General features: G+C 40.1%; 1 protein-coding gene across 6 annotated transcripts in view; it reads left to right on the forward strand.

Moving 5' to 3' along the window:
• Positions 1 to 14,755, forward strand: part of BTBD9 (BTB domain containing 9) — a 416,334-nt gene that overhangs the window by 249,359 nt on the left and 152,220 nt on the right. For 4 of the 6 annotated variants that reach the window (XR_013383586.1, XM_077904166.1, XM_077904169.1 and 1 more), the window contains one exon: positions 4,381 to 4,422. The exons of the other annotated variants lie outside the window; for them this stretch is intronic. Coding sequence is in view for 3 of the 4 variants with exons in the window: in XM_077904166.1 (XP_077760292.1) it covers positions 4,381 to 4,422 (42 nt within the window). In the remaining variant the exon portion in view is untranslated. The remainder of the gene's footprint in view (positions 1 to 4,380; positions 4,423 to 14,755) is intronic. 6 annotated transcript variants of the gene reach the window in all.

Below are 14,755 nucleotides of genomic sequence, written 5' to 3' on the forward strand. Positions count from 1 at the left end.
AACTCTTGTTAGTCTGAAACCATTTGCATGGAAAATTACACATCACTTTAATGTATTTTCTGTCTACTTTTGTGTCCATATAAAAATAATAAACCACAGATGCATGCTGACATCATCATCACTGAACCAAAGAAGGGAAAAAGGAAATTATTTCATGAGCTGAAGATTTAAACTGTTCCCTATCAGGTTGTCAATGCTTCGTTTAATATTTTTAGGAAGGAGTGCCCATGTGGAGAGTCAGCTGCAAGATCAAGGACAGTTGACTACAAAATGAGTCCAAAATTTAAACACAGTGTCCTCTAAATGTCCCTTGGCACCAAGGAATGTGATTTTTTTTTTTAATGCTACATTAGGTTCTCTAGTTCATCCCACTCAGCTCCATTGCATTTTCTCTAATGTTGTGTCCAATTTTAAATGACTTGAGTGATGGGCCTTCTATCTTTTACCTGGCTGGCATAACCCCACAGTGCCCAGGATTCACAAGGCCTTTTGCCTGTGACAGCCAGGCTGCAGCAGACCTGAGAAAGGGGTGGCGGAGCTCACAAGGTTTTAATTGCTGCCTAATAGGCTATAGCAACCTGAGCATTTTATTAAGAGAGCATTTAAAATTAGCATTATTATTCCAGAAGATGCTTTCACACTGCAGTAAAAATCATGCTGAATGTCTGATATGCAACCTAATTTCACCATTTTCTTAATTTCTTCCCATTACTCCTAGTAATATACCTCTCAAGCCATTTTATATTCTCTTTGTGCTTCCCTGATGACATAAATAATTTTATCTCCTCCCTTTCTGTTTCTTCCAGTTATGTATGCCCAGAGTATTCATGGTAAGCATAATCCTGCCACTAGAATTGGAGGGTGTTGCCTGCAGGCTCTTTAGAGCTAGAGTAACTTCTTAAAAAGTAGATGTTGATGAATCCCATAGAAATAGGCAATATGCACCTTCTCATAGCAGTCATCAGGATAGTTTCAAGGGTTTTTTTGTTTGTTTGTTTTGGTTTTTTGTTAACTTTTACCTTCATCTTTTCCTAAATCATTCAGTTCTATCATTTCTGGGCCACTCTTTCCTATTACTGACACTCCCATGAGTGAAAGCCAGATTTCAATATCATCCTTTTTCTAGAGAAGAATTTTTATCTCTCCTCTGTGATGATATTTGAGCAACTCTGCTATCATACCATGGTTATTTAATTCTATTGTATTTATAAGCAATTCTCTAACCTGCTGACGGTTGTCATTTAGAATCCTTACTGGTGTTTTTCCTTTCTTCTGCTATACTCATCAAATCCTGCTGCCTCATGCCTGCAACTGTGCACTGTCCCATCAGGATCCAGCTGCCTTATAAAAAGAGAGATTTTGAAAAAAGAGATACTATCTTATTGAGACTTTCATATACCAAGGCGTGAGCATCTACTTCCATACTTTGTATAACACCCCTGGAAAATTCTTTGTTCTTTGCTCTTTAGGAATAATTTATACTCCCCTAAGAAGTACTTTCACATAAATATTATTTGCTTTGATGAATTTTAACAATCTTTTAAAATTATTACATCCTTAAGTGAAATTCTTATAATGATTACCTTTTGTTTATCCACATTGATTTGTTCATTGAGCAAACATTTGAGGGCATTCATTGCATTCCACTGGATACTGTACTGGATGTTTTGAAAAGGAAGATGGCAAGAAAGGTCTGTGTTTTCAAAAAGATGAGAGTCCAATGGGGGGAGGCCGAAAAGTGGACACTTAACACATACATGCTCTAATAGAAATTATGTGAACACTAATTGGGGAGAAATTAATGCTTCTTAGGATAAATCAGTATCATGAGAGACTATGTACAGTGTGAGCTTGGCTTTACAGGAGGCATAAAGGTTCACTAAGGAAGTATGGAGAGAAGGGTATGCCCAGGAACAGAAACCACACAAGAAAAGCATAGACAGGGAATCCCTGGGTGGCTCAGCGGTTTGGCGCCTGCCTTTGGCTCAGGGCGCGATCCTGGAGTCCCAGGATCGAGTCCCGCCTCGGGCTTCCGGCATGGAGCCTGCTTCTCCCTCTGCCTGTGTCTCTGCCTCTCTCTCTGTGTGTGTGTGTGTCTATCATGAACAAATAAATAAATAAATCTTAAAAAAAAAAAAGAAAGACATAGACACCCAAAGCACTTGAGGGATGACTCATGATTCAAACAGAGGGCATATGATGGAAGTAACTAGTAATGGAACTAGAAAAATAAATGGAGGTACACTGAAAAAGTAGAGCAGCAATCCAGTGATCCAGGGGAGAATTAATCCCAAAGTAATCAGTCTTTGCTTTTGAAATGTGTGTATTTATTTATGTATGACTATAGGTGTTTACTATGATTTAGACTAATGGTTCCCATCCTTCACCATACATTACAATTTCTATCTCAATTGAATTAGAATGTCCAAGGGTGGCATTGATATATTTTTAAGCATTTCCCCCACCTGCCCCACCAGGTTTAGCGTTTCTGATGGGCATTCAGGGTGGAGAACCACTGACCCAGACCGCCTCAACACTTGAACAGGTTAATGGAAGCACCCAGTGAGACCCTGACTCATTGGAGCTAGAAAAGGGTATGCTTAAGTCAGAACCCATTCCACCCTTAGACTGCTGGGAGGCAGCAACCTCTACCTCTCTACTCACAGATCTTTCCCCTACAGCATTTAAACCTTCCTGAGATCACTTCCACTTACTAATTAGCAAAACACACCCCTCTCCTGACTCTACCATCTCCCTCTAGCCATCATCCTGCTATTTTCCATGCCCCGTGCTCCCAATTCTATTTCTGCTCTGGTCCAGTGCAGTCTGGACTCCAGTCCCATCACACTGCCTGGTCTTGCAAGCTTTCGGGTATCACGTTTCTAAACTTTGCACACTCTGCTCTTCTTCCTGGATTTTCCTTCCCCATACATTTTTTTTCTTGGCATTTACTCACTCATCTTTCAGTACTCAGCAATCACATCTGGAAAGCAACCTCTGATCTCCCCAGTCTGGATTAGGTACCAATCCTTGGTGCCACCATTCTATTTTGTGGAAAATTTGTATAATAGCATTTATTAGTATCTATTATAATTACTTTTCTACATTAAAATTATGGACCTTTGAGGAATTGACTTACTCCTATGGTTTATATCTAGTACCCAACAGTGCTGAGTATATAGTAGTTCCTCAACTTAAAAAAATTGCTGACTTATATTAAATTTATTCATTTAACATTTCTTTTTCATTTCCCCTCTTTTTTATTTTTATTTTTTTAAGTAAGTTTTACATGCAACATGGGGCTTGAACTAATGACACCAAGATCAAGAGTCACTTGATCTGGCTAAGCCAGCCTAGCTTATTTAACATTTTTGACTAACTACATGCTAGCTACCAATTACTGAGCATTTATGTGCAGGGTTAAGTACTGATTGCTAGGCAAATGTATGCATGCATGTATGTATTTTGGGCACATGTATTTTTAATCATAACATTTATATTATCTTAACCCCAAGTTAGGCACTACTATTGTTCCCTTTACAGATGAGGAAACCGAGGTTTTGAGAAATTAAGTGAATAAACCAGAACTGAATTGCTCTTTCGGGTACCTTTCTCAAATTACTATTTTACATTTAATCTGAACCAACCAGAACTTCTCTAATCTAGGCTGTAAATTTTTAAAGCAAAATATATGACCATCCAATTATATTTATTTGTAAATTGGGACCATTACCAGTTTGTCAGATGGCCTTTTGAAAAAGATGGCATCGGGGCAGCCCCGGTGGCACAGCGGTTTGGTGCCGCCTAGAGCCTGGGGAGTGATCCTGGAGACCCCGGGATCGAGTCCCACGTCGGGCTCCCTGCATGGAGCCTGCTTCTCCCTCTGCCTGTGTCTCTGCCTCTCTCTCTGTGTCTATGAATAAATAAATAAAATCTTAAAAAAAAAAAAAAAGATGGCATCTTGCGTGGTTTAAATAGTAATTTTTAGTCTTTTTTGCCTAACATTTATACTTTTACTAGCCCTTCAATGAAAATATAGGACCAGCAATTTATCCTACTAGGTAATTCAGAGAGACCAAATGATTAAAATTGACAGTGCCACAACAGCCCCCCCATTCCCAGTCCTCTTTCCCCACTGAAGAACATCTGGAGCCAATAGTTTGAATACCCTCCCTAGGAAACCTACTCATAGAAAGAAAAATCGGCCAGTTCGACTTTCCCCCCTCCTTTTCTTCCTCTTCCTCCCTGCTAATGAGTAGTGAAATGGCCTAATGAGTGGGGCCAGAGGGAGGGGAAAGCAGAGAAGAAAGCCTAAATAATCCACACACTGAATTATCAGCCTCTGCATAATTGAGTTTTCTTTGGCTTCCTTCTTTTCAGAGTTCAGCATTTTAAAGTTCTAGCGGGATGCACCGTTTCCAGGTACTGCGACAAGCCATGTTTTCAGTTTGTGCCACGATCAGTTTGATTCAGCTGTGTGGGCTGGAAGGCTTGTGCTTCTGACAGGACAGGGACTCCAGAAAGGAAGCCGGGAGAGCTCTGAATGACAGAGTTCCCTTTTCCACTGAGAGGCAAGCACAGAATGGCCTTTTAATGCCCTTGTCTGTGAGACTGTGCATGATATAGACTGAAAAGCATTTGTGTGGCAGGAGCAGCCCTGGAGGATAAGGAAGGTGCTGAGTGGAATATGAATGTAGCCAGCTTCGCCTGAGCCCCGGAAGGGGAAATAGCTGTCGGTGGCATAGGGTGAACGTTTATCCTGGTTTGCCTGAGACTGAGTGGTTTCCTGGGCCTTGAGACTTTCAGGTCTAAGACCAGCACAGTCCCAGGCAAGCCTGGACGGTTGGTCATCCCATGTACTTAACTTCTTCCCTTACCTTAAAGAAAAGTTCACCATCAGGTGGAAATCATTTCCCATTGTCTCTAAATCCTGCCTTGACTGATTGATTGAGAACAAACAAAAAAATTGAGAATTTCCTTGGATTCCAGAGTAAGTAGTAAAATTGAATGGACCCTTGTTGAAAGCTTTCCTCCTACTCCACCTGCATGTTGCTTTCCTCTTGCCTGATTTAGAACCCTTGGCCACCCTGCTCCCCACGCCTGTGAGGTATTTCTTTGTTCCTCTTCCCCCTCTCCTTTTGCTGCTGCTGCAGTAACTCCAAGGATTAAAGAGGATGTACAGTATGTACTTTCTCCTACTTTGGCACTGGCTTCCCATGGCTCTGCTTAGATGCAGCTGGCTGAGCTGGGGCATTAGGAAGCCTCCAGGCGACCCACAGCTGAATCCATCAAGTCCCCTGCAGCAGCTGTTATCTGAACCAACTGGGTCGTGCCAACAGCAGCCAAGGAAGGATGCAGTGCGAATGTGCAGGAAGAACACCAGACAAGCTTGTCTCTGCTCCAGAGAGTCTAAATCACCCCATCTACATGTGGAGCATGGCGATTGTTCTGGAGAGAGTGGGAAGGGGAGGAGATGGTGTTTTTCCACAGTTATCAAGATAAACAGAGCAGCCAATGCTGTCTGTGCAGCTGTTTCAGTGTGAGGATGAGCCGAATTATTTTATTTTTACTCAGAGGGAATTAACACCACCACCACCACCCCTTTTCTTTTAAAGACAGGGAGTCTGAGGCCAACAAAATCACTGTGATTTGGATCTTTCTGCAGAATGGTGATAATTTATGGGACTATCTGGACATATCCCTGTTTGGACATTTAATTAGTGAAAAACCAGTCCAATAATAAAATAGCTAAATAATCTAAGACAACCCCTTGAGGACCTGGTAGAGGGAATGGGGGCAAGAAAAAGGGAGGGGAGGAGCAGCAACAAGGTGAAAATGTTATTTCAAGACAAGAAGAAATGAAGAGTTGTAGCCCTCAGGCAAAAGACAGGGAAGGAAATGAGGAAGAACGGTTATTACCTCTTGTATTATTGTTTTAACCACCAGACAGTTTTAGAGGTTGTACCCTTGTGGCCATAGCAGCTTGGAAGACCCAAGGTCTCAGGCTAAGTCCAGCAGAGATCCTTGATTGAATTTGTATCCTTATAGGAATAATCACAGGCATGGAATTATTCTAGTGAAAAGTAGTTAAGATTTCAGGTAATGATGGCAGACAGAACACACATCGATGGTCATGCCTTAGAACAAACCCCACTAAGGTGACAGTGAAGGATTTTTTTGTTTTGTTTTGTTTTAGGTATTTACCTACAAGGGTAAGGAAAATGGGAAAAGGAGGTAAAAAACATGAAACAGGGAGCTGTAAAGAAGATGAATGAGTGGCAAATGATTCAGTAAGTTCAGGAATACTCATTCCTAAGCCACTGCATTGAAAATTAGAGGAACAGATGCCTTTGAAGCCACAATGACTAAGGCAGATAGGAAAGGGCTAAAATGAAGATTGGTTGACTGTGTTTATGAAACAGTAAAGAGCTCTGAATTCTTTTCCCCACTTGATAAAACATTGCTTCTCCCCAACTCTTGGAAAAGTAGAGATTTATTCTCTTCTTTTTCTAGCTTTATGGAGATTATAATTGATATCTAACATTGTATAACTTTAACTCAACTTGATATACTTACACATTGTGAAATGATTACCACAGTAGTATTTTTTTTTTAATTTTTATTTATTTATGATAGTCACAGAGAGAGAAAGAGAGAGAGGCAAGAGACACAGGCAGAGGGAGAAGCAGGCTCCATGCACCGGGAGCCCGACGTGGGATTCGATCCCGGGTCTCCAGGATCGCGCCCTGGGCCAAAGGCAGGCGCCAAACCGCTGCGCCACCCAGGGATCCCACCACAGTAGTATTAGTTAACATGTCCAACACCTCACACAAGTACCCTTTCTTTCGTGGTGAGAACATTTAAAATCTACTCTCTTAGAATATTTCAAGTGTATAATATAGTTTTGTTAACTGTAGTCACTATGTCTTACATTAGATCTCCAGAGGTTATTCATCTTATAACTGGAAGTTTGTACCTATGGACTAACCTCTTTACATTTCTTTCCTCCTCCCCTACCCACTCCCCCCAGCAACCATCATTCTATTCTGTTTCTCTGAGTTAGGCTTTTTAATTTTATTTTTTATTTTTTAAAGATTTGATTTATTTGAGAGAGAGACTGTACATGCATGGGCAGGGGAAGGGGCAGAAACAAGAGAATCTCAAGCAGACTCTGCTGAGCATGGAGTTTGAGGCAGCACTTGATCCCACACCCTATGAGATCATGACCTGAGCCAAAACCAAGAGCTGGCCACTTAACCGACTGAACCACCCAGCTGCCCTGAGTTAGGTTTTTTTAGATTCCACATGTAAGTGAGATCATGTAGTATTTGTCTTTCTCTGTCTGACTTTGGAAATGTATTCTTTGATGAGGTTAAGACAGTATCTCTAAACCAGGAAAGATACGATGCACAATTGAGAAAGGCCATGGTGTAGTAAGACTAAGTGGTAATGTGCTGAGAGACCCCATCTCTCAGTAATATCCACCCCCTTCCCTCCCACACACATACACAGACAAAATACCCCTTGTCCTCTTTCACCTTTTAGCTTCTGGAACTCTGGCAGTCAGGCCCATGGATCTTCTATGCAGAGGATTAAAACATCTTCCTACATAATTTGACCAGCCTAAGAGGGAAGAGCTAAAGAATCTATAAGTGGGGTTTTCCTAACAGTTGACCCATCAGGCAATTGTATTCTCAGAATTTCCCAAAGACTGCCCAGAGATTTCTTCCTAACTGCCTTCTTGATAACCAGACATCTGAGAAAACTATTATGAAACACAGAGACTGAAACAAACAAGAAAAAAACTATACGGGGAGTAGAAAACTTTAAAAAAAAAAATTATTGTTTTCTTCCAAGAGAGATTTAGTAAATATGGCAATCTTATACCAAAAAGATGCCATAAAAAAAGGAGCATTTGGAGAAGAGTAAGTACAGTTGGAAATTTAAAATATTAAAACAAATGAAAAACTTAGCAGATAGTACAGATGATAAAGTTGCAGAACTCTTTCAGAAAATGAAATGAAATGATGAAGATGGCAAATAGGGAAGGCATAGAAGTGCAGGAGCAGATAAGGCAGTCCAATATCCAAAACAAAGAGTTTCATAAAGAAAGATTCTTAAAAATTCCGAGGAAGAAATCAATACCAATAACTCATGAAAATTTACCAAAACTGAACTACATGGGTTTCCAGTTTGCAGGGACCTTCCAAGTGCCCAAACCAGGGAAAGAAAATAGACCCACACCAAGGCACATCAGAATGAAATTTCAGAATACTAAGAATGTAGAGAAAATCTACATGCTTCCAGAGCAGGACATAGTTTTTTCTAAAGAAGAAGAAAAGAAGAAACCAGGTCAGGTATCATCATGACTTCTCAATGGAAAAACTATAGAAGTTTGACAGGCAGTAGAATAATGCTTTCAAAATTCTGAATGAAAATTTCTTCCAACTTAAAATTCTATGCCCAGTCAAACCACCAATCAGATATTGAAGTAGACTGAAGATATGCTCAGGTAAACAGAGCCTTAAAATTTTTACCTTCCAGGGGTGCCTGAGTGGCTCAGTGAGTTAAGCATCTCTTGATTTCAGCTCAGGTCATGATCTCAGGGTCCTGAGATCAAGCCTTGCATCAGGCCCCATGCTGGGCATGGAGCCTGCTTAAGATTCTCTCTCTCTTCCTCTCCCTCTGCCCCGCTCCCTTGCTCTCTCACTCACTCTCTCTGTCTCTCTCTCTCTCTACTCTCAATTTTTTTTTTTTTTTTTTTTTACCTTCCAGATACTGGGAGATGCTATCTGCCAAAATGAGAGAGTAGACCAAGAAAGAAGACAGCATGAGGTACAGGACAGGGACAGTTCAGCACAGAGAAGAGATGAAAGGAATCCCTGGAATGATGGGGAAGACAGATCTCAGGATAACAGCTTGCATCAGATCAGAGGGCACCCAGACTCAGACTTGACTGGAACCAGCCAGAAGGCTCGGGGAAGCTTCTTCAAGAAGAAGAAATCACTAGAAATACTTGATGTGTTGGAGTGCTTTGAGAGGAGCTTTAGTTCAAATAAGGGACAATTGGGAGAGTGGGGGTGAGTTAGTGTTCAACACATATAAAACTAAGCAAAACAAAAATCAAGACTATTTTTACTCTGGCAGGGAAAAAAATGTGCAGAAAAGGAAAGTACTTCTGTATATTAGTTATGATTAATGTTTACATAATCCTAACGTAAACACTGAATATCGATTCAACCAGTGTTACAATATAATCTAAGCTGGGGAGATGGGAAAGGGTGCATGTGGAGAAGGGAGAGCTAGATAATTGTCCTCCATAGAAGTAGATTGGTAGATAAAGCCTAAAACCAGATAATCAAGAAGTAGCATTAAAAGCATGATAATTATCAGGGCACCTGGGTGACTCAGTATGGATTAAGCATCCCGACTCTTACTTTTATCTCAGGTCATGATCTCAGGGTCATGGGATCAAGCCCCACATCAGGCTGCATACTGGGTGTGGAGTCTCCTCCAGATTCTCTGCCTCTCCTTCTCCCTCTGCCCCTCCCCCCTGCTCATGTGCATGCACATGCACTCTCTCTTTCATAAATAAATAAAATCTTAAAAAAAAAAAACTTGGGGGCAGCCCTGGTAGCTCAGCGGTTTAGTGCCCCCTTCAGCCCAGGGTGTCATCCTGGAAACCGGGGATCGAGTCTCATGTCAGGCTCCCGGCATGGAGCCTGCTTCTCCCTCTGCCTGTGTCTCTGCCTCTCTCTCTCTCTCTCTGTGTGTCTCATGAATAAATAAATAAATAAAATTTAAAAAACCCAAAACATGGTAATTATAGATGTGATGTAAATCCTAAAGTAATCCACTAAAACAGGTAAAAAACAGTTGTCTCCAGAGAGAGGAGGAAATGATAAACTTATAGGCTATTTGACTTTTTAACTATGTATGTTTAAAACTTTATTTTAGGGGTGCGTGGCTGGCTCAGTTGGTGGAGCATGTGACTCTTGATCTTGGAGTTGTGACTTTGGGCCCCATGTTAGATGTGGAGATTACCTAAAAATAAAATCCTAAAAAAAAAACAAAACTTTATTTTAAAAATATAAAAGAAGAAAAAGGAATAGTTAAGTCAATTTTGTTTTTTTGTTTGTTCTGATTTGGTTTTAATGAGGAGTCCAAGCATCATAGCAATAATAGTGGCTCTTGGTAATATAGTAGAATCTTCTTGTTTATTAAAAAATTATCTTTTACCAAATATGTATTTTACTTTATGTGCATTCCTCTCCTAGGTTTTTCTTTCCTTGAACTTCTGAAACAAGTGTAAGGATTGACATTTTCTTTCTGATCACTGGCTTAGCACTAATGCTATACCAGTAAAGTCTAAGTCATGAATGGTTGAACTCTCAAGAAGCTTTGGGGAGGGGGGAAACATCCTTGCCAAACTACTCCACCTCCCAGCCTGTTTGCTAATCCAGCAGAAATATGGATTGGGGACAGGCTTCAAAAACTGAACCTCAATAGTACATAAGACTCTTAACAGAAAAGGTGTATGGGGAAATGTCTTAAAATGGCTGGGCAGGCTGTTAGGTTTGGACCTGGCCCATGTCTTCTCAGCCTGTGTGCTATAAGCTACATATTTTGTAGACCACCAGATACTGCCAGGTGGAGCCTCTTGCTTTTTTCTCTGTTGCTGGTGTTAAAGTTCTACCACACTGACAGATTTTAGCAGCAAAATCTCTTATACCAGTAGTGCTGAAATTAGTAATCCTTCATGCTATTTGGAACCTGGGGTACAGTGTGATCAGTCATGCACTTCCAGCTTTAACAACCCCTGAGATAGCACATTATACATACCCATACTGGCATTTGCACCTAGGACAAAAATACTTTCCTCTTTCTCTCTTCTGTTATCATTTGCATATTTTGTGGTGTTGGTGGTGAGCATTCTTCTCAAGCTTTTGGTAATATTATTTTATTTACTTTGATTACTCTGCATCTGGTTGGTAGATTTGTACATAGTTGCACTAATGCTCAAATGAACAAGGAATTCTCTGGATTTGTCTTTCCTTCTTTTTTTCCCCCCCTCCGTTCTGCATTCTCTAGGTAAAGGCCCAGAATTTCTTAAAGGGCAAAGGAGGGTCCCAGAAATTTTCTGTGAGCATTGAAGCACTTGGGAATAGTAGGTGGTAAGTGTGGGACTTCTATGTTTTGGGTTTGTTTTCCTTACATACATTTCACCTAGTTCTCTGAGGAGCTATTAATGCCTGTAACACAGGTTTCTTTGCATAGCCTATAAAGAATTCAGAGGCTTTGAGGGACCTATGTTCTGTCGAGCTTTGAAATCTCCAGCCTGATTGTATAAGTGTGTACAGTATGGGTTTTCCATTAAAGGAAATAATGCATGCAAAGGGTAGCACATGGGATGTGTTCAGAAGTTGGTGGCTTTTATTTTAATTCCAGTGCTAGTTTCTCAAGGGTCTGGAGTGAAGATCTGTGATTTCCTTACCCCTGTAGTCTCTTTGTTATTCTCTGAGTTTTCACTTCTGTTATTCTGAATGTCTTGAACAGTTCCTGTCTCATTTCTCACTATGTGAAATATTTACATTCTTAGAAGGCTTCTTAGATTCTTTTCTGGGGAGAGGCAAATTCTTTCTCCTTCCATTTACCTATCTTCCTTCTATACTTAATCTTTTACTCTAAAAGGACAAGAGAAGGGGCAGCTCCTCCAGCTCTTAAAATTTCAAGTTATAATAAATGGCATGCATCTACCATCGTCTTAGGTTTTTTTTGTTTGTTTGTTTTTTAAAAAAAAAGAACCTTTCCTTACTCACCATGATCCTAAAAGAGGCTTGCTACAGGTCATAGTCACCAAATGAGTTCTTACAGATTCATAGGGAAACTTAACAAATTTAATTTTCTTCTGTTTTTTCTCTAGTGCACAATTCCATTAGACTCATTTGTCTACATTCGTGGGAATGCACAACCTATTGGGTAAACTGAAAAAGATAATGCAGCCATTTAAAAGATAAAAGTAGTGAAATCCTCTCCCCTGCCCCCAGCATCTTGGGCTAGGAGAAAAGTTAATGAAAAAATGCAAATGTTGAACTTTTGGTAATTTACTTCTATTTCTCAAAATATACTTTGTGTTGGATTCAATGTTTTATTGAGTAATAAAATTGGTTAACAGTATTCCCATATGGGGATTTGTTCACATTAGCACATAACAGAGACAGAGAAAGGGATTGGTTTATTCATATTCATGCTCTTCCCCTCTCCACCTTCCCCCACTCCTCCCTTTATCTTTCTTCTCTTTCTTCCCTCCCTCCTTCTGTCACTCCCTCTCTCCCTTATTCATTTTTTATTTTATATTCTCCACTTCCCATTTTGTCTCTTTATAATCCCTTGAAAATTACAATCTGAGAAAAAAACAAAGATCAAAAAGAAAACTACCACCTCACACCAGTGAGAATGGGGAAAATTAACAAGGCAGGAAACCACAAGTGTTGGAGAGGTTGTGGAGAAAAGGGAACCCTCTTACACTGTTGGTGGGAATGTGAAATGGTGTAGCCACTCTGGAAAACTGTGTGGAGGTTCCTCAAAGAGTTCAAAACAGACCTGCCCTACGACCCAGCAATTGCACTGTTGGGAATTTACCCCAAAGATACAGATGCAATGAAATGCCGGGACACCTGCACCCCGATGTTTATAGCAGCAATGTCCACAATAGCTAAACTGTGGAAGGAGCCTCGGTGTCCATCGAAAGATGAATAGATAAAGAAGATGTGGTCTATGTATACAATGGAATATTACTCAGCCATTAGAAATGACAAATACCCACCATTTGCTTCAACATGGATGGAACTGGAGGGTACTATGCTGAGTGAAATAAGTCAATCAGAGAAGGACAAACATTATATGTTCTCATTTATTTGGGGAATATAAATAATAGTGAAAGGGAATAGAAGGGAAGGGAGAAGAAATGGGTAGGAAATATCAGAAAGGGAGACGAAACATAAAGACTCCTAACTCGGGGCAGCCCGGTGGCTCAGTGGTTTAGCGCCACCTTCAGTCCAGGGCCTGATCCTGGAGTCCTGGGATCAAGTCCCACGTCGGGCTCCCTGCATGGAGCCTGCTTCTCCCTCTGTGTCTCTGCCTCTCTCTCTCTCTCTCTCTCTCTGTGTCTCTCATAAATAAATAAAATCTTTAAAAAAAAAAAAAAAGACTCCTAACTCTGGGAAACAAACTAGGGGTGGTGGAAGGGGAGGAGGGTGGGGGTTGGGGGTGAATGGGTGATGGGCACCAAGGGGGGCACTTGACGGGATGAGCACTGGGTGTTATTCTGTATGTTGGCAAATTGAACAATAAAAAATAAATTTATTATTAAAAAAAAACTAAACCATGAAATAAATAAGACATTTCTTCCCATGAAATTCAAGTCAGTTCCTCTTTCGAGATCCTAAAAAGCATACTTAATTAGATTTTTGTCTATATCCTGCTAAATATCTATAATAGGTGAGCTGTGTCTACACCTCACACTCATTTATACTGTATCCATGTTCTCAGACTGAGTGGTGTTCCCATTTAACTCTTTTATTCCTGTGGGGAGAGGTTTTGTCTAACCTTTCAGTTTAGAGTTTGTTTGTAAAATTCAGTGTTAAATAGATCACCTACTAATCAGAGAATAATTATTTGATATTATTTGATTTTTTTGTTGACTGTCCCCTGACCCTGAAATATAAATTCCATGGGAAAGAGATTTGATGTGTATTGTTCAACCCCGTATCCCAGCGCCCAGCAACAGTAGCTAGAACATAGTAAATACTAAGTTAATATTTGTGTGTATGTGGGTGCCTGCATGTGCGCATGTGTGTGTGTGTGCACATGCATGTGTCTGTGCATGAGAGAAAGAGGGATTAAGGATTATTTTTCTTTTAGCCATATTTATTTTGGTCTTTGAAGCAAAAATAGTTCACAGGGAGGACTTTTAAAATTCATATTGCAAAATTCGGTGTTTTAAGATTAGGCTAACCTCTTCACCATGTGTGAATAGATAAGAAGTTCTTGTATTTTCCTCTTCACTACTGCTACTGTGTTTTAGTCTTGCCTTCTAACTGCACGATAACCTTCTTTAGATGAACGTGTGTGTCTTATCTTTTGAGTACATTCCTCACAGTGCTTATTAACACAATTTCTTGCACCTAGTAGGTGTTTATTAAATCTTGATTAATAGCAGATTTACCCAGTATACCTGCAAGGGATATTGATTTATAAATGTGCAATCAGGAAATTAAACATTATGGATTTTATCATTTTCATATGGTTTATGTAAATATTATAATTAAGTTATTTTTGTGATATTAATTCCAAATATAATTCCATAAGCTGAAGGCATATAATTAGGGCAGGATAGTTTCTACATATTTCAGGGTAGGAAAAAGGCCTACTTTTCAAAATTCACATTTCCTCCAAATAAAAAACAACACTTAAATATTTATCTCTAATATGACGATCTGTCTTGGTAGCAATGGGTTATGACATGTTAGTAATTATTTACCCATCTCATCCCCCCTGCATACTTGATTTGATATAGCATCAATTTTCTCTGAAAACCAAGATGACTTGTTTCACTTGCCCTTCAGGTTGAATAGTGGAGGTGCTAGAACATGATTGCTCCCTCTGCAGGGCCTAACAGACAGCATCAGGGCTGTTCTCTGAGACAGCAGCTTCTGCTTAGGCTAACTCTGGATACAGACTGTTTAACCTTTCA

The sequence above is a fragment of the Canis aureus genome, chromosome 7 (assembly GCF_053574225.1).
Source record: "Canis aureus isolate CA01 chromosome 7, VMU_Caureus_v.1.0, whole genome shotgun sequence".
Classification (NCBI taxonomy): domain Eukaryota; kingdom Metazoa; phylum Chordata; class Mammalia; order Carnivora; family Canidae; genus Canis; species Canis aureus.